This window comes from Dipodomys merriami, unplaced genomic scaffold (genome assembly GCF_024711535.1).
Source record: "Dipodomys merriami isolate MVZ:Mamm:240054 unplaced genomic scaffold, mDipMer1.0.p SCAF_7, whole genome shotgun sequence".
In the NCBI taxonomy this organism is placed as follows: Eukaryota; Metazoa; Chordata; class Mammalia; order Rodentia; family Heteromyidae; genus Dipodomys; species Dipodomys merriami.
The window spans coordinates 49,696,803-49,720,810 of NW_027206290.1; the positions used below are offsets into that span (position 1 = coordinate 49,696,803).

The 24,008-nt window shown below is 40.6% G+C and overlaps 1 protein-coding gene across 9 annotated transcripts in view; it reads right to left on the bottom strand.

Annotated features, from left to right (window-relative positions):
- Positions 1–1,859: 1,859 nt before the first annotated feature.
- The window catches only part of Trank1 (tetratricopeptide repeat and ankyrin repeat containing 1), a 112,960-nt gene continuing 90,811 nt past the window's right edge, over positions 1,860–24,008 (bottom strand). For 4 of the 9 annotated variants that reach the window (XM_070006580.1, XM_070006583.1, XM_070006584.1 and 1 more), the window contains 8 exons: positions 21,481–21,637; positions 13,833–13,921; positions 9,776–9,879; positions 9,531–9,663; positions 9,247–9,392; positions 5,023–8,066; positions 4,176–4,274; positions 1,860–3,118 (listed from right to left, as the gene is read on the bottom strand). In XM_070006580.1, coding sequence (XP_069862681.1) covers positions 3,018–3,118; positions 4,176–4,274; positions 5,023–8,066; positions 9,247–9,392; positions 9,531–9,663; positions 9,776–9,879; positions 13,833–13,921; positions 21,481–21,637 — 3,873 coding nt within the window. In that variant the 3' untranslated portion in view covers positions 1,860–3,017. The remainder of the gene's footprint in view (positions 3,119–4,175; positions 4,275–5,022; positions 8,067–9,246; positions 9,393–9,530; positions 9,664–9,775; positions 9,880–13,832; positions 13,922–21,480; positions 21,638–24,008) is intronic. The other 5 variants (XM_070006586.1, XM_070006585.1, XR_011368704.1 and 2 more) reach the window with 5 other exon arrangements.

Genomic DNA, 24,008 nt, shown 5'->3' on the forward strand with positions numbered 1-24,008 from the left:
CCCTTATGTGATGATATTCTTGATTGTCAATGGCTAATGGGAATAAGAACCTAGGAGTTCAGTAGAAAGAACCTTACAACAATGGTCAGAGGGATCCACTCCTCCTGCAGGTTGCCCTGCCAAATATTGACATACTGATAGCTCATTAGGCAAGTGAGTATGATGATCTAAACATATTGAACCACATCATTCCCACAATTGATAACTGTGGCTTGAAATGCCTAAACTGTTTATATAAAATGTAGGGGGTTTTTTGCCAGTCCTGGGGCTTGAACTCAGGGCCTGGGCACTGTCCCTGAACTTCCTTTGCTCAAGGATGGCACTCTACTACTTGAGCCACAGAGCCACCTCTGGCAAAATGTAGTTTCTGCTGAATATCTACTTTCCTTCTGAAACTGATGTACGATAGGCTGAATACTTCCTACATTACTAGACCCAATAAAATCCCTGAGTACTGTCTCTAATGTTTCCATGATTGACATTTCACACACATTGTCACAACTCATTTCAGAGAAACTAAGTCATCCTGTGACTCCAGAAATGACTTAGAAAGTTGTGCCTGGTACCTCCCACTTTACTTCATGTGCCATTCCTGCTGTTAGCTGCGCCTGATATGCTCCTGACAGTAGTTTTGGGGACCTTTGGCACACACACACACACACACACTCACATCTTGTACCTCCAGGGAAGATCTGGGACATCAAGGCTCTGCTATTGGACTAGGCTAATGAGCTCAAGCCATGAGTAGCATTGCTAATCCTCCTGCTTTCAGTCTTTCATTTTCACAAACAGCTTTGAAGGCCTTCTAAGCTGCAGAGGTAGGTTCTTAGGGGAGGATCTACTGACAGTGAGATGGAGATAGCAGCAAGTTCATCTGACTCAGTGCAAAACCTCTTAAATTCTAAAGTACAGGATTGGACACTTGGCTTTCCCTTACTCAGATATCCTTCTCATCCTGTTTGAACACTAAAATCACAGGAAACCCAACTAACAGAACCACTTTGTGTCAAGTAGGAAGGGATCTTAAAGCAATTTTACCAAAAGGAAAACTAAGGCCCAGATGAGTTATGGAAATGCTATTTTCCCCATACAGTACATGTATTTATCATCACTGTTTTTTCATGTCATTATCTCTCCCACATTAGATCAGGAAGTCCTGGATGGTGATGTTGCACTTAGGCATTGTATTGACAGATTAACTTACCATAGGTTATATGGCTCATTGGGGCAGAAAAGAGATATGATTCCAGGTCTCATATCTCCCAGAGCAATGCTTCTTGCTTGGGGTAAGCTATGGTACACAGTACTGACAAAATTCCATGCAGTCCAAACCCTTGGGCCCAGAGTAAGAAGCATCCAAATTGGAATCAACATGCACAAAATGGGCCCTCAACAATACTCCAGTTAGCAGAATCCCCACACTTGGCCCTACTTCTCTGATCTTGGATTTCTCTTTTTCTTTTTCTTTTTTTTCTTTTTCTTTTTGTCTGTCATAGGGCTTGAACTCCGGGCTTGAGCACTGACCCTCAGATCTTCAGCTCAAAGTGAGCGTTCTACCACTTGAGCCACAGTGCCACTTCCGGTTTTCTGAATGCTTTATTGGAGATAACGTTCTCATGGAGTTTCTTGCCCAAGCTGGCTTTGATTTGTGATCCTCAGATCTCAGCCTCCTGAGTGGCTAGGATTACCGGCGTGAGCCACTGGTGCCTGGCTCTTGGATTTCTTAATTTCTGAAAGCACATAGAGCTTGTTCACTGACTGGCCAGCAGTCAGTACACCAGATGGAACCAGCTCTAAGACTCACACCTTTATTTTCAATAGAAACAGGAAATAAGCACAAGGACAGCAATAGCTAAGAGAGATGCTTTAACTTTATAAAAATGTGGTAATATAGCAATTTTTCCTGGAAAGTACAGTTTATAAAAAAAACACTTGGAATAAAAATGAAAAACATGACCTAACAAAAATTACCAATGCAAGCATTTCAAGAAAACAAATTAATTACAAAAACAGGAAAAGGAAAACAGTAAGTAGCAAATGCAGCAGAGACATGGAGAACAAGTTGGTTCTGTTGTGAAAACAAAAGGGAAGGCCAGGTAAGCCTGGCCATTCATGCCGGGCTGGGCTGGGTGGGGAAAAAATTGGCAGTAACTATCCAAGAGGCATGAAGCCTTTGCAAATGGACCAGACTGATGACTGCTGGCTCAGTGAGTGAGGAGGACACAGGCCTCCTGCCAATAGGGCCATCACAACCCCCTCTTACAGGGCCTATTGGCCCCATGGCAGTAATCCATAGTCAAATCCTAAAGAACTGGCACTGTAAAGATTTTCTACCTCCTCCTTTTATTTGTCCTAATCTATAACCCTACAGGTCAGAAACTCAAGATGTTAACCTGAGCATGTGTTTCAAACTTGCTAGAGAGGACCAAGAAATTTAGATGTAGAGGGTTGTACTCAAAGAACTTCTTGGAATTGCTGCACCATAGGCAAGGCAGAGTCAGGACCACTTTGGGGAAGCAAGCCAGGAAGGACCTTAGCAACATTCCCCTAGAGGGAAAAGACATCCCAAATGGTACTAGGTGAATTCTTGACTACATTCTGAGGTAGTCTAATCACAAAAAATTGGAGGAAGGGAGGGCCAAAAAGTTGCCACAGAGCAGTGACACTCTGAGGTGAAGGGCGTCTATCACAAATGTCTAGCCCCCGTGCCACTGTCTCAAATCAAAATGGTCATGAACCAGAGCTTTGGGTTGAGGATTCCCAATGTTCCCTTCAACTATGGGGACCAAAACTGCTAGACTTTGCCTTGGTAAACATTTAAGAGGTCCCTGCAGGTAAAGGAGTAATTATATCTCAAGCCACCATTGAGAGAAATGGTAAGAACAAAAAGAAAAGTTGGCCTACTCTTCTTTTAATGCTAATTTAGATTCCTTTTCTCTTCTGCCCCAACCTTTAGAATTCTAAGACAGGTTAGAATGTTCTGAAGGCTTAGGAAACAGTAGTTGTGTGAAAATGCACTAGTATTTTCTCTGCTTTCCACATTTCCGTGAACGTCTTCTAGGACGGAGCTCACCAAAGTCTTCAACTTCATTCTCATAATCATCCTCCTGAACAATACCTATATGACAACAAATCGAAAAAAGTGAAGTCGTTTTTTCTTATTCCACTATTAGACCCTAGTAAAACATTATTTCTATAATGTTGTTTAAAGAAATAAAACCTCCTACTAGAATATCAAAGAGAAGTTTCTTTTGAGTATTGTTATTTCTTCTCAAGAACAGTCAAAGTAAACACTCTTCTCCAGAATTAAGTTATTATATGCTTATTCCTCTAGTCTTAATTTGAAGGCTTTTTTAAATGACAAATCAAGTAAAATCTAAACCACATTCTTGACTTGGTGTAACAATTATCTTTTTTTGGAACAATCATAGTCATCAGAAGGGACTACATGTTAAACATTTTTGTAATAGTACAAACATTTAAGCCAAATTCTTTCCAGTTCCCCCACCCCAACCCCGCCTTGGAGGCTGTGCTTTGTAGTAGCATCTAGATTAGGACTTGGGAGAACAATTGAAGCTGGTGAAATACTTGGAGCAGAAAGAAATGTGATCCATCTGAGAGGGGATAAAAGTTGAAAAGGGCAAGAAGAAAGACATTCAGATCATACAGAATTGACAAGAAAATTCTGACTACCAGCAAAGAAACCTGAATCATCTATACAAACCTATAATGCTCTCTAGGAAGATACCTGAAAGATTCCCTCAATGACTTTGCTTTGTTCACAAAACAAATAGATACACACTAGAAACTCAATGACACCCACTGACTTAATGACTGGCCCAGGTAAACATATTCATCAAGGGATGACTTTGCCGTACTTTATCCTTGGAAGTCACAGTAATGAGTATGCTCAATGACTAATGCCATCAATAACAGCTCATAAACAGAAAAAGAGGTTTTTAACTATTAACATGAGCCCAGAGTAATGGCTTTCATAGACAGCTGGCTAATTGTGTTACTAACAGTTTGACTTATGGGTAAGAATGCTGCTCTTGAGGCAGCAAAGGGCCAGTCTTGATATCTCTGACAGGCTATACACTCATCTAGAACCCAGGAATAAAAAAAAAAAGTAGGGCCCAAAGTGTCACCTGTCCCTACAGTAAAGAATTTCTTACCTTCCTCCTTTAAGTGGTGCTCTGTCTTCATCAGCCAATCCTGTGCATCCCTGACTGACAGGGCTAGAACTCTGATCCGCTGAGCCATTGCCTCTTCCGCTACAGAAATGAAAAACAAAAAACAAAAAACAGGGGCTCAGCATGAAGAGGCAGTTACAGGTGCTAGAAAATTAAGTACTAGTATGATGTCCTGTGCTCCAAGAGCTAGTCTGTGTTTTCCTGGGAAACAGCCTTCCTTGCTAAGTAAGAGGCCCAAAGCTGCCTTTTGCTGCCACAAGTAAAAATTGCCTGTAAATAGTGGTCCAACCTCATTATTGAGTGTCTATAAGACTGCCAACAGAAAAGCCTTCCAAGGAACCCTGGGTTCAAAATGTCTTTAAATCCTTCACTGGAAAGAGTATCTGAAAATTATAAAATATTTTAAAAATGAAATTCCACTCATTTTATACATGTAACTTCTATTCAGTGTTGCTAAGAAGTAGATAGCTATGAGGAAGCTAGGTGAAAGCTGATTCTAAGGCTACATACAATGCTTACTCAAGACACACATAACATAAGGCAATATCGTAAGATGAAACTATGTACTTCCAGTGATGATTATAGAATTTACTACATGCTAGATACTCAAGGAAAGATCACTGAAGGAATGAATCAGAGGAACCTCAAAAAAGTTTTCTAAATATTTTAAACATTCTCCTGATAACCTCTCCATAGTATGAATTAGCAAACCGTGTTCCTAACCGCAGTGCTGTAATTTGAGAAGGAATATTCTTTAGTCATAGTTCTGCTAATACCAACATTACATCACTACAAAGAACTTAACTCTCAGTATCTGACAGGCCCTTACCTTCAGCCCAGGCCTTTCGCCTATAGAGCTCCTCCACCAAGTCTGAAACCCTTCTGATATGCTCCTGAATCTTCCTCTGCAGCATGTGGCTGTGCTCTTTGGAGCCCAGGTGACTGCGGACCCACACACTCTCCTCTATGTCCTGCACTACTAGTTTGCCTTGACTAATGGCCGGGTCCACCTTCTCATGAAAAAATTCTAAGTATTTCTGGTAGGCCACTTGCTGCTTCTGGTGACTCTCCAGACTGATGTGCTGCTCATAAGACTCACTGCTCCTCTCCCGACATTCCTTCCCTTCTAGCTCTGCCCTGGAAAGGATGGCAACCTCTGAGGTTGCTCCCTCAAACACTTTGCTGGGGCCAAAGTAGCTATCAGATTTGCGAGTGAACTTCACTCCACAGAGGTCACACTGGGTCCTGTCCACATCAGCCCTTTTGAAATTGCTGGCCCCAGGCTCCCTGACCTCCTCATTGGTGTGCTTAGTCTGGACCCATCTCTTCCAACTAATGCACAAAGACACCACCAGGCAGGTTCTTCGGAGTTTACGTTGGATGGATGCCTTCCACTGCTTTTGAGAAAGGATGGCAGCCAGAATGTGATCTCGATCTTCCAACATCACCTCATCTGTCTCATCCTGACTAAATTCACACTCAAGTTCACCAAAGTAGTCCACAGGACCCACACAGAGCAAGCGGTTTAGTCTGACCTCCTCATGACAGAGGCCATGGACCACAGACCCTTTAGTATGAGCACTGTCCCACCGCCAGTGGCAGTCCATCAGATACTCTTCGTCTCGCTCAAAGAGTAGGTCCTGGAGCGCTTCGGCCACAGACTTCACACTGACTGCCATTAACACTCGCCGTACAACCTTCCGAAGCCTCTCAGGAACCTGGTTAGGCCAGTCCATGCTCATTAGCTGCAGCCTTGTCTCAATCTCCTGGAAGTGGCGGTACAAAAGTGGCTTGCAGAAGGGCTGGAGGATCTCTTCAGCATTTACCAACATAACCAAGCATAGCACCAGTGCCCGCTCAGCCTCACCTGAGACCACATAGTCTATTTCACCAAAGGCATCAAGCAGGACATTGAAATTCACATTCTCATAGCCACATAGCACCTTGACAAGATAGGAGAGATGAAATCGGAAGTCTTGAATGGCTCTATTTACATCTTTTGGCTTGTATTCCTGAATGATGGAAAACACGTCCCCAACCTCTTTGTCCTTCTTGCTAGACAGGAACTCCCAGTAGTGCAGGAGTGCAATATAGCTTTTGGGGAGGCACAGAACAGAATTCTTCCAGAGGCGGACCAGCACCACCCCACAGTGGACAAATTGGAATTCCAACAGTGCCACCGTGTTGCCAATGCTGGGGATAAGTGGCTCTTTGCACCTCTTGATAAGGACATTCATGAAACGGAAAAAGAGCCTCTTGTAATCTTCTGGATTCCTGTGCACATACAGCTGGTCAATGGAATTCTCCAGCAGCCGGATGAAGCATAGGTAGATCTTCTCTGTACTCTCATCCTCCTTGTTGGGCACTAGCATGCCAAATTTTCCTTCTATGCCCTTCATGCGGCTGCTTCTCCCCCTGCCCTTTTCCTCTTTGTTGGACTCCAGAGCTTTCAGCTCCCTGTTATAGTTGTCCTCCTCCTGGTAGAGCAGCTTCTCAAACTCCTCTGGGTAACTGGAGGAGAGAAGGAAAGCCTGCATGGCGCTCAGCCACAGATCTGTGGACTCACGGCGATTGCGTGCGCTTTCTTTTTGAAACAGATCACGGACGTAGGCTTTCAGGGCAACTCTGTAGAATCGGAAAGATTTGTAATTTGGCTTGAGGATTTCTTTACATGCCATAGGGTTTTCTGACAGCACTCTCTGATGGAAATGTCTAGGGAAGAGAACATTTAGGAAGGATTTGCAAAGGCTATACATATCTGAAGACAAAATACAATCTATTTCTTCAAGTTCTTCAGTTAAGGTTTTAGGAAATACTTTTTTGGCTTCCAAAAGCAATCCATTGATTGCCACTAGGTGCATTTTCGACTGAACCATACATTTGGCCTCACAGCGCCTCAGAGGCCTGTGGAAATCTTCACAGTTTTCATCTTCACATTTTAAGCCAGCAATAAAACTCATGCAGACCTCTGGGTAGCTCCTTCCAAGCAGGCTGTGTGTAATGTGACACAGTCTGCTCAAAAGGTGCTTGTTTAGGGCTAATTTCACTTGGTCAGTCATTATCATAAAATAATCTTTAGTTTTCCTCTCTCTTAAGTTCAAGTCTAGGTCAAAAATTATTCTCAATATGGGCCCAGGATCATTCTGCGCTATCTGGCAATACTTGGTATCTACCTGGGAAATTCCAAAAAACTCAAAGCAAGATTTGACCATTTCTTTCTCAGCATTGTTGGTCACTCTTTTGAGAGCTTTGACTAGATTAAGAAGGACTTCCAAGCCCCATGGAGCCAGAGCTAGAACCTTCTCAGGCTCAGCTTCACACTGGCTGACTGCTTCATAGAGTGCTTCCACCACTCCAGCTGAATGGTTAAGCATGTCAAACTTGAGGAAGGCATCTTTGAGCTTCTGAAAGTCTTTCAGGATAACTCCCTGCAGGAACTGGGCCTCAGCAATGCCAGAGAGCTGGCTAGTTTGATAGCAAAGATCAAGTGCTTCTCTTAGAATGGTCTTGGTATGTTCTATGTCAGAATCTCTAGCCACATTGAGGCGAGCGGCCCCCAGCAGACACAAGGCCTGGAAGTCTTTGTCAGCAGTGAGCCTAGCAGCCTCCAGGAGGCAGCCATGTTGCTTCAACAACAGGGCAGCCTCTTCTCTCCGACCCTCTCTGTTCAGCAGGTCTGCAGCCTCTGCTAGGCATTTTCGAGACTTCAGGAACACCAGCTGATCTTCTACATCTAACTTGGAAAGGACAGCCATCATTTCTTTGGTCTTATTTGCACTCAGGTACTTTGCTGCAGCTTCCAAGTAAAACTGACTAGCAGAATAGGAGAGCTTAGAAACAGGAAAGGTCTTGCTCTTTAGCATTTCTTCATATCTGCAAAGACAGAATACAATTGTCACCTAACTGTATCTTCCAAAGTATAACAGAAAGCTACTTAAATAAAGCTCCTACATTCAAATATTACAAAATAGGACCTAAATATGTAAAGCATCAAGGTATAATTAGTACTAATAATAATAAGTTCTCTTCAAAGAAATCAAGTATTCCTCTACTTGGTTGGTAAAGTTACAACTCAAGGAAGTAGGAGTTAGATCTGAAATTATTCTTGAATAGCCAGGCACTGGTAGCTCATGCTTGTAATCCTAGCTACTCAGGAGGCTGAGATCTGAGGATTGTGGTTCAAAACCAGCCCAGGCAGAAAAGTCCATGAGACTCTTATCTCCAATTAACCACCAAAAAATCAGAAGTGGCTCTGTGGGTCAAGTAGAGCGCTTGCCTGGAGCTGAAGAGCTTAGGGACAGCACCCAAGCTCAGAGTTCAAGTCCCACAACCGAATTTTTTTTAAAAAATCTTCTGTTCTCATAATAGCATGATAATCATTGTAGATATATACTTTGATAAAGTCAAATGTGACTAATGGGAAAGGATAAAAAGGGATGCTACATACACACATTATTGGTTGATTCAGGCTTTGCCTTATATACAATTTCTGATTCTCCCCTTTTTCCAGGTATGTATGCAGTTGGAGTCTAATGAAAGAGAGACTAATGAAACTCTGGAGTCACTTTTATTCTACTGATCAGTCAGTTTTACTTGTTACAAATACAGTGCAACCCCCCTTACTTCTTCAGCCCACTCTCTTTTTTTATTTTTTTTATTTTTTTATTTTTGGGTCCAGACTTGAACTCTGGGCCTGGGCACTGTCCCTCAGCTCTTCAGCTCAAGGCTAGCACTCTACAACTTGAGCCACAGCGCCACTTCCAGCTTTTTTCTTTTTGCTTATGTGGTGCTGAAGAATCGAACCCAGGGCCTCATGCATGCAAGGCAAGCACTCTACCACTGAGCCACCTTCCCAGCCCAAGCCCCCTCTCTTAATAACACTGTTATTAAGCTTATGAAGAGTGGGAAGTACAGACTCCTGCTTCCAGTACCACGGCCACCACTTAAGTGAAAGGAGGTAAACATGGTTAAGCCACTACAGAAGTTACAGGATGAGCTGCCCCCAGAGAGAGGTAGGGGAGGGAGGGAAATGCAAGGGAATAAAGCCACCTACTTTTCCACTGCAACAGCAGCTTCCTCAAAAAGCTCCTCTTGGCAGTACATTTTGAGAGCTAGATCAAATTCCTGAATCTGCTCAAAGCATCTGAAAGCATCTTTGTAGCACTGGCTTCGCTTATAGAAATACGCAGCATCTCTTATCTAGGACACAGTAAAAATTTTCCCTTAGAGATTCATAACTTTTACTTTCTGCCACAAACAGAATTTGAGGGTTCCATCCCTCAGTCTGCTCAAGTGAAACCAATTCTCCTACGAGTAGCTGTGGGTTGGAAGCCATACCTTTCCAAGCCTCTCACACAACTGGGCAGAGAGCTGGAACTCCTTGGCATAGTTTAGACACTTAAGGGACAGCTTCGGCTCATTGCATTCCAAATAGGTCTTAGCCAGTTCCAAATACTCCAACTGCTTTTCCCTACAGGAAGGAAAACAAAACAGTATTTTCATGAAAGACTGACCTAATACCAATATATATTTATCCTATTATTTTCATCAGAACATGCCTGAAATGATCTAGAGACACTTACTTTGGGCTGACTTTCTTGGATTTCATGTTCAGGGCAGTGTTGTGGGCCAAGGCCAACTTTTCCTTCTCAAATGCACCTCCTTTCTGGTAACACTTGGCTGCAACCTGGAATGTGCCAAAGGTTTTGATTCCCAGAAAAATAACAGCAGTGACATAAAGAACAGGAGTTAAAGCATGCACTATGTTCATGTGAACAGAGCCCTGCATCTCACCCTGCCCAATCTGAGGGGGAGGAGTAGGAAGGTGTAGGCATGCTAAGAGGAGTCTCAGAAGACTCAGCCTAGCAGTGTGGCCAGCTAACACATCCAAAGGTTTCATTAGGAAGTATCTAGAAGCCACAGAAAGGGTCCATGCTACATATTTCTATAGGCCGCCACAATAACACCCTGTTTAATCTTCCCACAGCCACATGCAAGAGTCATCATCCTCTCCATTGCAAATAGTACAATGGTCACAGCCACTGGAGTAGCTGGCCAAAATCAACCAGAGGCTTTTCTGGGCTTTGACATATATACTAACTACAATGACTACCTGTGTGCTGGAGAGACAGCCATAGTACAGGTAGTAGTGGTAGAAATGGAGTAGCAATCACTGAAACCATAGCATACCCAGCTCCTGTAAGCATGCAGAACTATGTTACCAAACCCTCTCACTTTGAGGTATGCAGATAAGTGTTACAGGGGAGTCGGCCTGAACCCTGATTCTGGCCAGAAGAAAGCTATTTTTCTAAAGCAGGAACATTTGCACAAATTCTCAAAGCACGAGCCACAAGAGCAGAAATTTCACATTCTGCTCAATGTTGGGTCTTAGTGAGGGCATAGGTGGAACTTACAGACACTTTCTGATAGTGGACAAATTGGTCTCTCTCTACCTCATGCTCTTTGTTCCAGATTCCTCAGCCCCATAAGCCTCCTTTCATTTCTGTGGCCTGCACCATACTCCTCAGCATAGGGCCTTTGAATTCACTGTTCCTTGTATCCTTTCTCTGCCTAATTAATTAAATTCATTCATTATACAGATCTCAGATCAAGACTCGTTTTCTTAAAGAAGGCTTTCCTGGCCTTCCTATTCAGAACAGAAGCTCTGGAAGCTGCTGCTCTCTTCCGTATGATGCCTGAAACAGCTAGGACTGTGCCCTCACTCCCCTGTGTGCCTACTTTGCTCACCATCTTATTCCTGGAATCTAATATTGTCTCCCCTGTGTGCCTACTTTGCTCACCATCTTATTCCTGGAATCTAATATTGTTTGGCCCATAGCTCAACAAGTATTTATTGAATGAATGATCTTGTATGGTGGTTTTGAAACATTCATTGACATGCAGCCAAAAACTCAATAAACCACCTGAGTCCTGAAGTCCTTTAGCAGGGTCAAAATAAAGTCAGGCGAGGAGGACTTTTATAACATTCTCATCTGTGCCGGCTCCCCTAAAAAGATTTTAGATTCAAACATTCAAAAGTGTTTTTAAAGGGGTAAATAATTGGAAATCCATGAATAACACATATGAGCAACACCAGTGGTGTTCTGAAAGGAATAAAAGTAGGATTTGATACAGTTTTACAATTTCATACTGATATCTGCTGCCCATATCTCTCTCCCTTCCCTCCCTAAAGCCCACCCTCCACCCTATCAATGAAATCTTGCAAATATTCAGTATTTCTTTCCAATTATAACACTGAATAAAGTCTGAAACTCAACTTCTACAACTAAATATTACATATTTTTAAAACTATTTTCTGTATGTCAAAGCTACCACAATACAAATTCTGTCTTCTCCCTCATATTATAATGACAACAGTCGTCACAGTCCTTTATTCTTCCTTGTCTCTACCCCTACCCCTTTACAATTAAGGTAGTGACTTCTCCTGTCAGGAGAGCTCCTTGTCTCCCTCTTTTCCAATGTGGATTTTGACTGGTTTAGTCAACAGAACCCAGCAGAAGTGATACTGGACCAGCCAAGACCAGGCCTCAAAGGGATAAAAGTATTTCTGCTTACTTTAAACAATGGTATCACAAGGACAAAATCAGACTAGTCTATTGGAAAATGCAAGACAGTGATCCAGGAACCTGTGATTCCATCACAGGAACCAAGAACCACCCAATTCCCGGAAGTAGATACACCCAGCTGGATGGGACCTGAATGTAGACATAGGAGTTCCCTAGCTGAATCAGAAGAACTACTAAGTTGAATTCACACTGACAACCTGAAAGATCAGGAGCAACATGAACACTGAGTTTGAGGGCTGTTGTACAGCTTCAGTAAACTGAAAAACCTCAGATGTGAGTTGTTTGCTATAGATGTAAACCTTCTTCCCTGCCACAGCTGGTAACTCCTCTAAGAATTGAGGCTTTGGGAATTCTTTCTCATAGTTATATAGACCAAATAGCTCACCTATGACTTTTGGTCAGTTCTGACTTGTAGGCATCACTCACAATTGTCTAGTCCTTTCACTGAGGCCTAGCTCCATGAAACTCCAAGGAGAAGAAGGATCCCTGGAGCATTAGAATAAGCCCTCCAGAGAAATCATTGTCTCAATAAACATCTGTTCGAAGTGGAAGAGAAAGCATAGCCACTTGCCTTGTGACCCTTAAGGAGCTTAACCCCCAATATGTGCACTGAGGCCAGAAGTAAAGGAAACCATCTGCCAAAACTCAGCCCAGCTATTCTTTCAGGAAGCATCCTTGCAGTTTCTGACAGAGGCATTCAAAAAAAGGCAATCAAACCCTAGCAAAGTACATTTCTGTGGGGCTCTGACTGTGGCAGCAAACATTGTTGGTTACTACAGCACTCTCCTCCCTTTCTTTCCAGATGGAAGAACTTATAATCCATTAAGGGCTGAAACTGCCAAATGCCTTTGCAGCTGGGAGGGGCAAGTAACCTAGCACTGACCAATTAAAAGCATGAGAACATTACATTTTTCATATTCTCAGCCATTATTCAACAATGATGAGGAACATCTCTGACAAGCTGCAGATGACACAGGAAGAGATGCAAAAAGATTGAGTACATGTTGATTTTGCTGAACTGCAAAATCAATCCTGCAATCAGACATCTTGTTATTGGATTTTTTTAAAGTTAACACTGCTCTTCTAGAAGGATGTTCACAGACCGCAGGTGAATGCATCCCTACTACCTTGTAGGAGACATGTGCCCGTGGTGCCCACTTGAAACCCTGTGATGTATAAGGCTTCTGACCGTGGGCCCACTACAGAGCGTTTTCTAGAAGACAACTATTTAAGTTCACCAAGACAGCCTGAGGTTGGAAGTCAGTCGTTGAAATATAGAAGCAAAGTTTTACCATGCTCACACTCCTCAGATTAGCAGCAAAATCTATGGCTGATTCATTTCAAAAGGCAAACATAGACAAACCTTTTACTATTTTACAATGCAGTATGATAACAAAAGTTGTGTGCGGGCGTGCCGATTCAGGGCCTAGACACTGCCCCTAAGCTTTCTTGTGGAAGACTAGTGCTCTACAGTTTTGAGCCGCAGCTCCACTTCTGGCTTTTTTGTGTGATTAATTGATGATAACAATCTCACATAGTAGTGCTGTGGCTCAAAGTGGTAGAGCACTAGCCTTGAGCAAAAGAGCTCACTCAGGGACAGCATCCAGATCCTGAGTTCAAGCCCCACAACCAACAATGACAGCAAAAAAGAAAACATGGGAGGGGGTGAAAGAATCTCACTAACTTTCCTTCCTGGGCTGGCTTTGAACCAGGATCCTCAAATCTCACCTCGTGAGTAGGTAGGATTTACAGGAATGAACCACCACTACAACAAAAGCTTTCAAGCATAGAAGAAAAAGAAAATAAATAGGAAGCTTCCTTGTTGGAGAAAGGCCAAAATGAAGGTTGTCACACCTCCACTAACAAGGGAAGGAACAGGACATGAGCTCTCCTCATCTCCAGAGTACCCTGATGGTTCCAAAGAAGTGGCACACACACCTTTATCCTCACCCTGTCCTGCTGACATGTAATAGTGGGAGATTTGCCTTTGAGGCTTGACAAGGAGAACAACTGCAGAGACCCATCACCCCTGGCTTCTGGCCCAGCTCCTTACCTTCCAGCACTGGTGCTTAGCATAATACTCTCCTTGTGCAATCCACTCCTCAGGAGTTGATGTCTTGACAAACATGCTATCATCAAAGTCTAAAATTAAAATAAAAAGTAGGTTTGCTTTTCTGGGCAATCAGTCATTTACTTATGTTATGGGCTGAATTGTGTCTTCCACACACCACTCCAAATTTCATGTACTGAAGGCTTAATCTCTATTATCTCAAAATGTAACTGTACTTGGAGACCTTTAAAAAGATGATTAAATTAAAATGAGGCTTTCCTGGTGGGCTCTAATCCAATCTCTCCTTGTGAAGAGAGAAAATTAAACACACACACACACACACACACACACACACACACACACACACACACACACACACACACACACACACACACAAAGGAATGGGAGAAAAGAAAGAGTGAGTCAATGAAGATGATGAAGATGATCATCTACAAGCCAAAACAGAAAAACCTTTGAAGAAAGAAATCAACTCACCCAACTTCTTGTCCTTGGACCTCTAGCCACTATATACTATGGGAAAATAGATTTCTGTTGTTTAAGCCAGTTAGTCTATGGCATTTTTTATAACAACCACAATAGGCTAACACACCTATGTTATCTTTCTAGTCTTTGTTTAAGATATATTTCATTGCCAGGTGCTGGTGGCTCACGCTTGTAATCCTAGCTACTCAGGAGGCTGAGATCTGAGGATTGCAGTTCAAAACCAGCCCAGGCAGAAAAGTCCGTGAGACTCTTATCTCCAATTAACCACCAGAAAACTGGAAGTGATGCTGTGGCTCAAGTGGTAGAGGGCTTGCCTGGAGCTAAAGAGCTGAGGGACAGCACCCAGGCCCAGAGTTCAAACCCTACAACTGACAAAAGAAAAACAAAAAGAAAAAAGAAATAAAAAGAAACATTTCAGCTTACAAAGCCAAGTTGCATGGGCAGGTTTAAGAGAAGAAAGTATAGGTGAGAAAGGATATGGTTTTGCTTTTAAATTTTGGTCTACTTTCCTTTTCTCAACAATAAAAAAAATTCATTAACACACACATACACACACACACACACACAAATACAAATAGCAATTACTAATTCCTCCTTAAAAATCTAAAGCCAGGTATCTCTTAGTAAGTGCCTTGGTGAGGAACAAAGTAACAGGATATTTGTACATAGTACAGATGCTATTTGATTTATGATGGAGTTGTATTCTCATGGTAAATTAAAATACTGTAACTCAAAAATGAGTTAATACATCTAAACCACCAAATATCATGGCTCAGCAATACATTGAACTGTGTAGTGCTACTCATTCACTGAGACTGCATGGGACTGGCAGCTTTGGCTCACTGCTAATGTCTACCATCTTCAAAGTAATGTACCACATTATATCACATACTAGGGAAAATTTTTGAAAAAAAATTTGAAAAATTCAAAATAGTTTTTATTGAATATGATCATTTTTGCACCATTGTAAAATTGAGAAATCTCAAGTCAAACCATCATAGATCAGGCACCACTGGTATTTCCAAATGCACAGATTTTGCCCTCATCAAAGTAAGCATTCTAACAAATTTTTTATTTTATTTTATTGAAAAGATTCGGTACAGAGGGGTTACAGTTACATGAATAAGGAATACATTTCTTGTCAAACATTGTTACCCACTCCTTTGTTTTTCTCCCACTATTTTTATATTTATTTTTATTATCATTAAATGGTATAAAATTTCACTTCTACATGTCAATTTATGAGGACAATAGTCTGACACATATATGGTGGTGGAAACAGACTACCAAAACCAATCTGCAATCTGTCCTATCTGTTCCACTCTAGCCTGCCGCTGGCCCTTAGAGTATCACCATATGAGTAACAATGCACAGCTTCATGAAACATAATGGAAAGACAATGAATGTTAGGACAATGCTGACAGCCAAATCAGAGATATCTAGCCCAGTGAAGAGCAACCAGTGGGGCAAGGCAGGCAGGCATATTTAGAAGGTGTAAAAACATACGTTAAACTTCATAACTGATCCCACCCTGCTCTCCCTCTGCTAGTTTCCTGAGGAATGGTGCAATGATGATGGTACAGGTCTTGTTCTGACTTCATGGTACTATTACTGACTTACTGAAATTTCATTCACTCAGCAAAACCCTTCATTACCTCTGAAGAAAGTAATGAAGTCTGTAGGCACCATGCTGAAGAAATGCAACTTCTAATAGTCACCGCACTCAGTCCCCCACCATTCCCCTGCACAGTGGAACCACATGCAGCTATACTTATGAGTAAGACTATACTTGCTCTTCTTGCATTACTAATGCTACCAAAAGACATACACTGAATGCCCATTTTAATATCTTGTTAATCATATTTGGGGGTTATAAGGAGTATGTACTACAGGAAAGATTGCTAGGGTCAACTCATTCCTTTTCCTTTTGCTGAGGAAGCAAATACCAATGGAGATAAAGTATAGCCTAAACAAGGTTATGTAACTACTTGGGTAGAGAGGTTTTTGGAGAAGACAAGTTTTTCAGGTCTTAGAAAAGAACAGCTAATCCTGGTCCCAAACTAAGTCACCAAAATAGACTTTAAGAAACCAGCTGAGAAATATTCAGAAAACCTAAAAACCCCTACAGTGACCAAGTCCTTCCCCTACCTTAGTGCCACGCTGACTCCAGTAGAGTCTGCTTAGCATGGGAAACCATCTATGACCAAGATAGGGGCTTCAGAGACCTATCTCTGAGTTTTGGGACTTCACCGAAGTCTACCTCAGAGAATGGGGCTTTACAGAAACCTATCTCCAAGTTTTGGGACTTCACCGAAGTCTACCTCGGAGAATAGGGCTTCTAAGAGGCCTACTCCTGGGAAAAGGCTGGCAAACCCCTGGGAAAAGATGTGTTTCTGCCTTTCTTCACTGTATAAGAGTGCCTATTAATCTTTTACTGCTTCTACTGCTTTATGTACTTGCTCATTGTCAACGTTCCCTTATTCCCTTATTCAAAGCTCTTTCTTAAGAGTGTTGACGACTGCAATATCTGATGAGTGTCTTAAAAATATGACTAACTCACCATAGTTAAGTGCTAACCTGAAATCCCTCTTATGAAGGCTAGTAGACAAGTTATAAGTAAATATAAAAGTATTGGCGGTTTCACAAAGTCACTTCAGCAGAAGGAATTATTTGTACGGGATTTACAAGAAGCTATAGGCTCAGCTAAAACAGAAAGAATGTATGGTAATTGCTGAGATAATTATTTAGGAGAGAGAATTTCCTGCTATTTACTAAGAGAATTGCTAGGTCTCCTTAAAGTTTACTATTAAAGAAGAGACAGGAAAGATCTTCTGGGAAAGTTAAGGCCTCTATAAAAATAGGTAATGGTTAATTGGTGACAAACATCGAAACCCAAACACATTGTATTCCTTAGAGATAAGCCGGAGACAAATGCCTATCAGGCGACCAGCTGGTGACCACCCAAGAAAGAAGCCATGCAGCAAGATTGTGTAACCTTTTGCCCTTTCTCATGGAGACTTCTGTTATAAAAGTTTGCTATCCTCTGCATTAAATCGCACTCAGCACTCAGCATCCACTCCTAATGTGTGTGAGTTGTCTGTTTGCCATCTCCCCATCCTATTCCAGGTTCCTCCCCTAGGTATCCTCCGTCGTCCCAACAGAACCCGGTCCGAGGCACCTTAGAGACTGAATAACTGATCTTCAAGAAATACGGTAATTAGGATGATAGGCTCACACCTATAATCCTAGCTACTCAGGAGGCAGAGACTGCAAAAATCATAGTTCAGGTTCAGCCCCAGCAGAAGTTTATTAAACTCCCATCTCAATGCTTTCCAACTATGTGGAAAGCATAAATAAGAGGATCACAGTTCCAGCCAGCCCAAAGGTTTCAAAGTAGTAGAATGCTTGCCTAGCAAGAATAAGACCCTAAATTAAAAATCCCAATACTAAGAAGAAAAAAAGGGGGAGAGAGGGGGAAGTTGAAAAGGAAGGAAAAGGGAGAAGGAAGGAGAAAGTAATTTTCTCCTTCATGAAGGGTGTTTATTTCTCCTGTCTGGAGAACTTCATTTCATTTTTTAATTTTTTAATTAGTCTTTGCAAATTATATAAAAATAATACATAACAATGACTTCTGTAAGCCCTGTAAACAGCACAAAAGGTATAAAAATGAGAAGTTAAAAATGTGCATAGCTATTCAACGGCTCCATGCTAACTAATCCTAGCTCCAGAGGTAACCACTATAAACAATTTACACCAAAAATAAGAGATGTAAAGATCCTATTACTCATAATCAGGAGCTGAACAGATACAGATAAAGTCCTGACAATTACTATTTCTGAATTCTTGTTTTGTGAAACTCAGGAAATAAACAGAAAAGACATCTAGATATATGTTTAGATGCATATATATGTAAGTATTCTAGTCTGTTGTACGTTAAACACAGTTTTTTGGGGTGTGTATGTGTGTGTGTGTGTATGCACTGGTATGGAAGATTGAACTCAGAGGCTTTTGCTCTCTCAACTTTTTTGCTCACGGGTGGTTTTCTACCACTTGACCCACACCTCCAGTCCAGCATTTTAAAATATAATCTTATTGTTATTAAGATATTGTAAAGAAGATACATAAGTCAGGTAATGAGTACATTTCTTTTTGAACAATGTCATCTTTTCCTTCTCTCTCCTCCAGTTTCCCCCTCCTGTCGCTGCCTACAAGTTTCATAGTACATTTTCCACATAGTATCTACTGAGTACCATGACTGTATTTGTTCATCCTTCCTCCCTCTATTTCTGCACCTCTCCTCAAAAGACAGAAAGAAGAAATAAAAAAATCTAAAACAAACAAAAACAACAAAACCCATATTTCCATTTCCTCAAATTAATTTTGATAAATAGTATTTTAAATGTTCACAGGTTTTATACCTTTGAGTTCCTCTCCTAAAAGCATCCTCTTTTATTCTCCCTGTTTGTGTGTGTGTGCCTAAAGTCCTGTATAATTTATCGTGCCTCAGTGTATGAGAAAAAGCATGTGTCATTTTTCTCTCTGAGCTTGGCTTACCTCTTTTAATCTAATTTCTTCTAGGTCCATCCATTTCCCTACAAATGACATAATCTTATTCTTTCTAATGGATTAGTAAAATTCCATTGTAAGTACTGAATTTTTTGTCTATTCATCAATTGTAGGACATCTGGGCTGTTTCTGAAATTTGGCTATTTTGAATAGCGCAGCACTGAACATGGATGTGCAAGTGTCTACAGAATCTTAACTTGTAATATTCTGGGTAGATGCCCAAGAGTGATGCAGCTGGGTCTCAGGGAAGTTCTTTGCTTAGTTTTTTGAGGAAACACCAAATCACCACATCCCTGCCAGCATTTATTGTTCAAATTATCAATGTTGGCCGATATAACTAGGTTGAGATTGAATCTCAGGATTTGCATTTCCTTTATGGCTAGGGATACTGAGCATTTCTCCATATGTTTCTTTGCCATTTTTCCTTCTAAGAAGTCTCTCTTTAGCTCCTTTGCCCACTTATTGACTGGTTTACTCATTTTAGGGATGAGGGGGTTATTTCTTGAGCTCCTTGTATATTTTGGATATTAGGCCTTTGTCAGATGGTTCACTGGTAAAGCTCTTCTGGTAAAGATCTTCACTGGTAAACTCTGTTGGTTATCTTTCTAGTTTAGTAACTATGCCCTCTGCTGTGCAAAAACTTATTTTGATGTAATCTCATTGAAGTCTCCTTTCTGCTGTGCCCCTGGGACTCTTTGCAAAGAGTTTCTGCATATGCCTACAAATTCTAATGCTTTTCCTACTCTCTCTTGTAATTTCAAAGTTTCAGATCTCACATTGAGATCCTAAAAGTATTGAAGAGGTTATCTTTTTTCCACCACATATCTTTGGCTCCCTTGTCAAATTTCTTTTTGGGTCTTCTAGTCTGTTCCATTAATCTTCAGGCCTGTTTTTGGACCAGTTCCAAGCTGTTTTTGTTATTATAGCTCTGTGGTACTTGATATCTGGGGCTGTGATATCACTAGCACTGCTTTTTTTTTTTTGCCTAAAATTTCTTTGACTATTGAAGGTCTTCTGTAATTTCATATGAATTTTGGGGTTATTTTCTCTAACTTGTTAAAGAATATCACTGGGGTTTTGATGAGGATTACATTAAATTTGTAGGTCACCTTTTGCAGTATGGCCATTTTGACAATATTAATTCTACTTATCTCCCATTCAGCATTTTGCTGGTGATTAGAGATAAGAGTATTGGAGATTTTATGTCCAAGCTGGCTCTAAACCACAATCCTTAGATCACATCCTTCTGAGTAGGATTATAGGTCTAAGCCACTGGTACCTGGCTATATTATAGTTTTATTTGAATAATATATAGCTATTTAAAAATAAAATCATTCTACTTGTACTGCTTTATAGTTTCCTTTTGTCAACTAATAATATCTTGAACATCTTTCCATATCAGTAAACAGAAATCCTTGTTCTTTTTTTTTGGGGGGGGGGGATCCGGTCATAGGGCCTGAACTCTGGGCCTGGGCGCTGTCCCTCAGCTCTTCAGCTCAAGGCTAGTGCTCTACCACTTTAGCCACAGCGCCACTTCCGGCTTTTTTTTTTCTTTTTGCTTATGTGGTGCTGAGGAATCAAACACAGGGCTTCATGCATGCAAGGCAAGTACTCTACCACTGAGCCACATTCCCAGCCCTTCCCTGTGCTTTTTAATGGTTAAATAGTAAAATAATAGTAAAAATACACATGTTTGGCTTTTGCCTATTGAACATTTAGGCTGCTTTTCTTATGATTACAAACAGGACCATGTAATCTCTATATTTATAGACATTGCCAATATGCTTCCCAAAAGCTCATAAAAGTTTGTGTTTTCTCTTGAGTCCCATTTTATCTAACCTTTGCACATAATACATACTTTTAAAAAAATAGTACAAGAATTTGAACTCGGAGCCTTGTACTTTCTAAGCTAATGACATATAGCTGAGCCATACCTCCAGTATAGCCGGCTACTTTTAGGACAAGATCTCACTTTCTACTTAGGTACATGCCTGAGCCTAATTCTACCTTCTTTCAGTCTTCTCATAATTCTGAGATCACAGTCATAAGCCACCACATCCAGCTTCTTGCTTTTCTCAGTAGAGACAGACTCTCTCAGAGTTTTTCTGCCACAGCTGGCCTGCAACTGCAATTCTCCCATTTTCAGTCTTCCACATAACTTGGGATACCAGGCCCATGACACCACACCCTTGAGAAGGAGTCTTGAAAACTTTTCTGCCCAAATTGGCCTCAAACTTTCATCATCTCATTCTTGTCCTCCCAAAAAGCTAAGATTACATCTTTAAAGGACAACTCTCTGAAGAAGTTAATCCTCTCAATTCTACTTCAACCACTTTCTCACACACCTTAACATATGAATAGGAAAGTGCTTTCTCAGAAGATTGTGAATAGAAAAAATAAGCTACATCCTCAGCTGGGAGTGAAACTTAATGGTATAGTACTTGCCTAATATACATGAGGCCCTAAATTCCATCTCCACCACTGCAAAACAGAAAATTTAAAAAGGATATCCTTTAACCCCAACTGTAAGAACAGTTAAAGGAGATATTTCTTCCTATAATAAGAATATTTCAGATCTTACCTTTATTTTCATCTGTCTTCACTACTTGAACAAAATCTCTTCTAATGAAATATTTGAAAGCAGGAGATCGTTTCTCTAGGTTTTCATCGAAGATCCAGAGGTTGACTCGAGCCCGGGTGATGGCCGTATACAGCTTCTTCAGCTCTCCATTGAGTAGCTAAAGTCAAGATTGAGGATAAACATGAGATCTGTAGCACATCATGATACATTTCAAGTGTCTTACTCTTATTTTTGAAAAATAAACACACTAAAGTTTAAAGAAGTCCAGCACAGTTGTGAATAGAATACCAAGATTTCGGACACTTCAGAACAGGTTAAGTGATGCTCTAAAATGAGCCAATAAGAAATCTCACCCCTTTCCAATAAAAAAAAATAGAAGACAATATACCGCAAAGAGGGCACATCATCAGTATCAGAGGATTCTTGACTTTGCTGTCATTTTTTAAGTGTTAATTTTGAAATAATTATAGATTCACCAGAAGTTACAAAGATAGGAAAAAAGGACATACTAGATATATTATATATACATCATATATGTGTGTTTATATGTACTATATACTATATATAGTGTGTCCTTCACTCTCAGTTTATTCCAGTGAAATACACATCTTACACAACTGCTATGACATTTTATCAAAATTAAATTAGCCATAGCATATAACTGTCATTAGTATCAAATTACTCAAGACCTGCTCTGTAGCTATATCAAGAAATCTCTTTGATTTGTTGTGTTTCCAGGTCTCTATTAAGAAAATTTCGGCCTGCTCCAAGGAGACCTAGGGTTTCTCCTATTCCATCCTGTAATGTTTTCAGAGTGTCTGCTTTGACTCCGAGGTCTTTGATCCATTTGGAGTTGATTCTGGTGCAGGGTGATATATAAGGATCTAGCTTTAGTTTTCTACAAGTAGTTAACCAATTTTGCCAGCACCATTTACTGAAGAGGCTGTCTTTCCTCCATTCTATTTTTTCAGCTCCCTTTCAAAGATTAGATGGCTATAGGTCTGTAGGTTCATTTCTGGGTTTTCTATTTTATTCTATTGGTCCTGAGGTCTGTTCTTGTGCCAGTACCAAGCTGTTTTGATTACTATGGCTTTATAGTAGAGTTTGAAATTTGGTATTGATATTCTTCCAGCAGTGTTCTTTCCGTTGAGGAGCGTTTTTGCTATTCGGGGTCTTTTATTGTTCCATATGAATTTTTGGATTGCCTCTTCTATTTCCTTGAAGAATGAGGTTGGAATTTTGATAGGTATCGCATTGAATTTGTAGATAGCCTTGGGAAGTATTGCCATTTTCACGATGTTAATCTTTCCAGTCCAGGAGCTTGGGAGTTTTTCCCATTTTCTAAGTTCTGTTTTGATTTCCTTTTTCAAGTTTTTAAAGTTTTCATCATAGAGGTCCTTCACTTCTTTGGTTAAGTTAATTCCTAGGTATTTTATTTTTTGTGGGGCTATTACAAATGGAGTTGCTTTCCTAATTTCAGCCACACTTTTCTCATTGTTGGCATACAGAAAAGCCATTGATTTTGGGGGGTTAATTTTATACCCTGCTACTTTGCCAAAGTTTTGAATCAGCTTGAGTAATTTGGGAATGGAGTCTATGGGATTCTTTAAATACAAGATCATGTCATCTGCAAAGAGGGAGAGTTTTATTTCTTCTTTCCCTATTTGGATCCCCTTTATGTCTGCATCTTGTCTTATTGCTGTAGCTAGGCATTCTAATACTAGGTTGAAGAGAAGTGGAGAGAGTGGACATCCTTGTCTTGTTCCTGAGTTAAGAGGAAATGGCTTTATTTTTTCACCATTAAGTATAATGCTGGCTGTAGGTTTGTCATATACAGCCTTTATTGTATTGAGGAATGTTCCATGGATTCCTAATTTTTCCAAAACCTTCATCATAAAGGGGTGTTTTTTTCTTTCTATTGTTTCTAAAGTATTTATAAGGTACCACATGATTTTTTGTTGCTTTGTATGTTCTTCCCCCATGGTCTAACCCCTGTTTTTACTGTATTTGATGTTGGTATAATTTGGGGATGAGAAGGGAAAAAACAAAATGTTTATATAGAGATACAGGTTGACCAATTGTAACAATGAAATGTATAACACACTATGTTGAAAAATGAACTTTACAATTTAGGGGGGGTAGTGTAGTTGTGGAGATGGGAGGGAAGGAAGGGTAGGGGAAAAACAAAGAAGGAGCTAACAATGCTTGATAAGAAATGTACTCATTACTTGCCCATGTTATTGTAACTCCTCTGTATGGTATTGTCACAATAAAAAAAAAAAAAGAAATGTACTTATCACCTTGCTCATTTAACTGTAACCCCTCTGTACAGTATTTTCACAATAAAAAAACTTATAAAAAAAAAAGAAATATCTCTTTCTCCAGGCCCCCCTACCCTTTCTCCCCTTTGTTCTGTCTTTCTTTCAGTAGTCCTGGAGTTTGAGCTTAGGACCTTGCATTGGCTAGGCAAGTGTTCTACCATTTGAGTCATGCCCTCCATACCAAGATTTCTGATTAGTAAGTAAGAT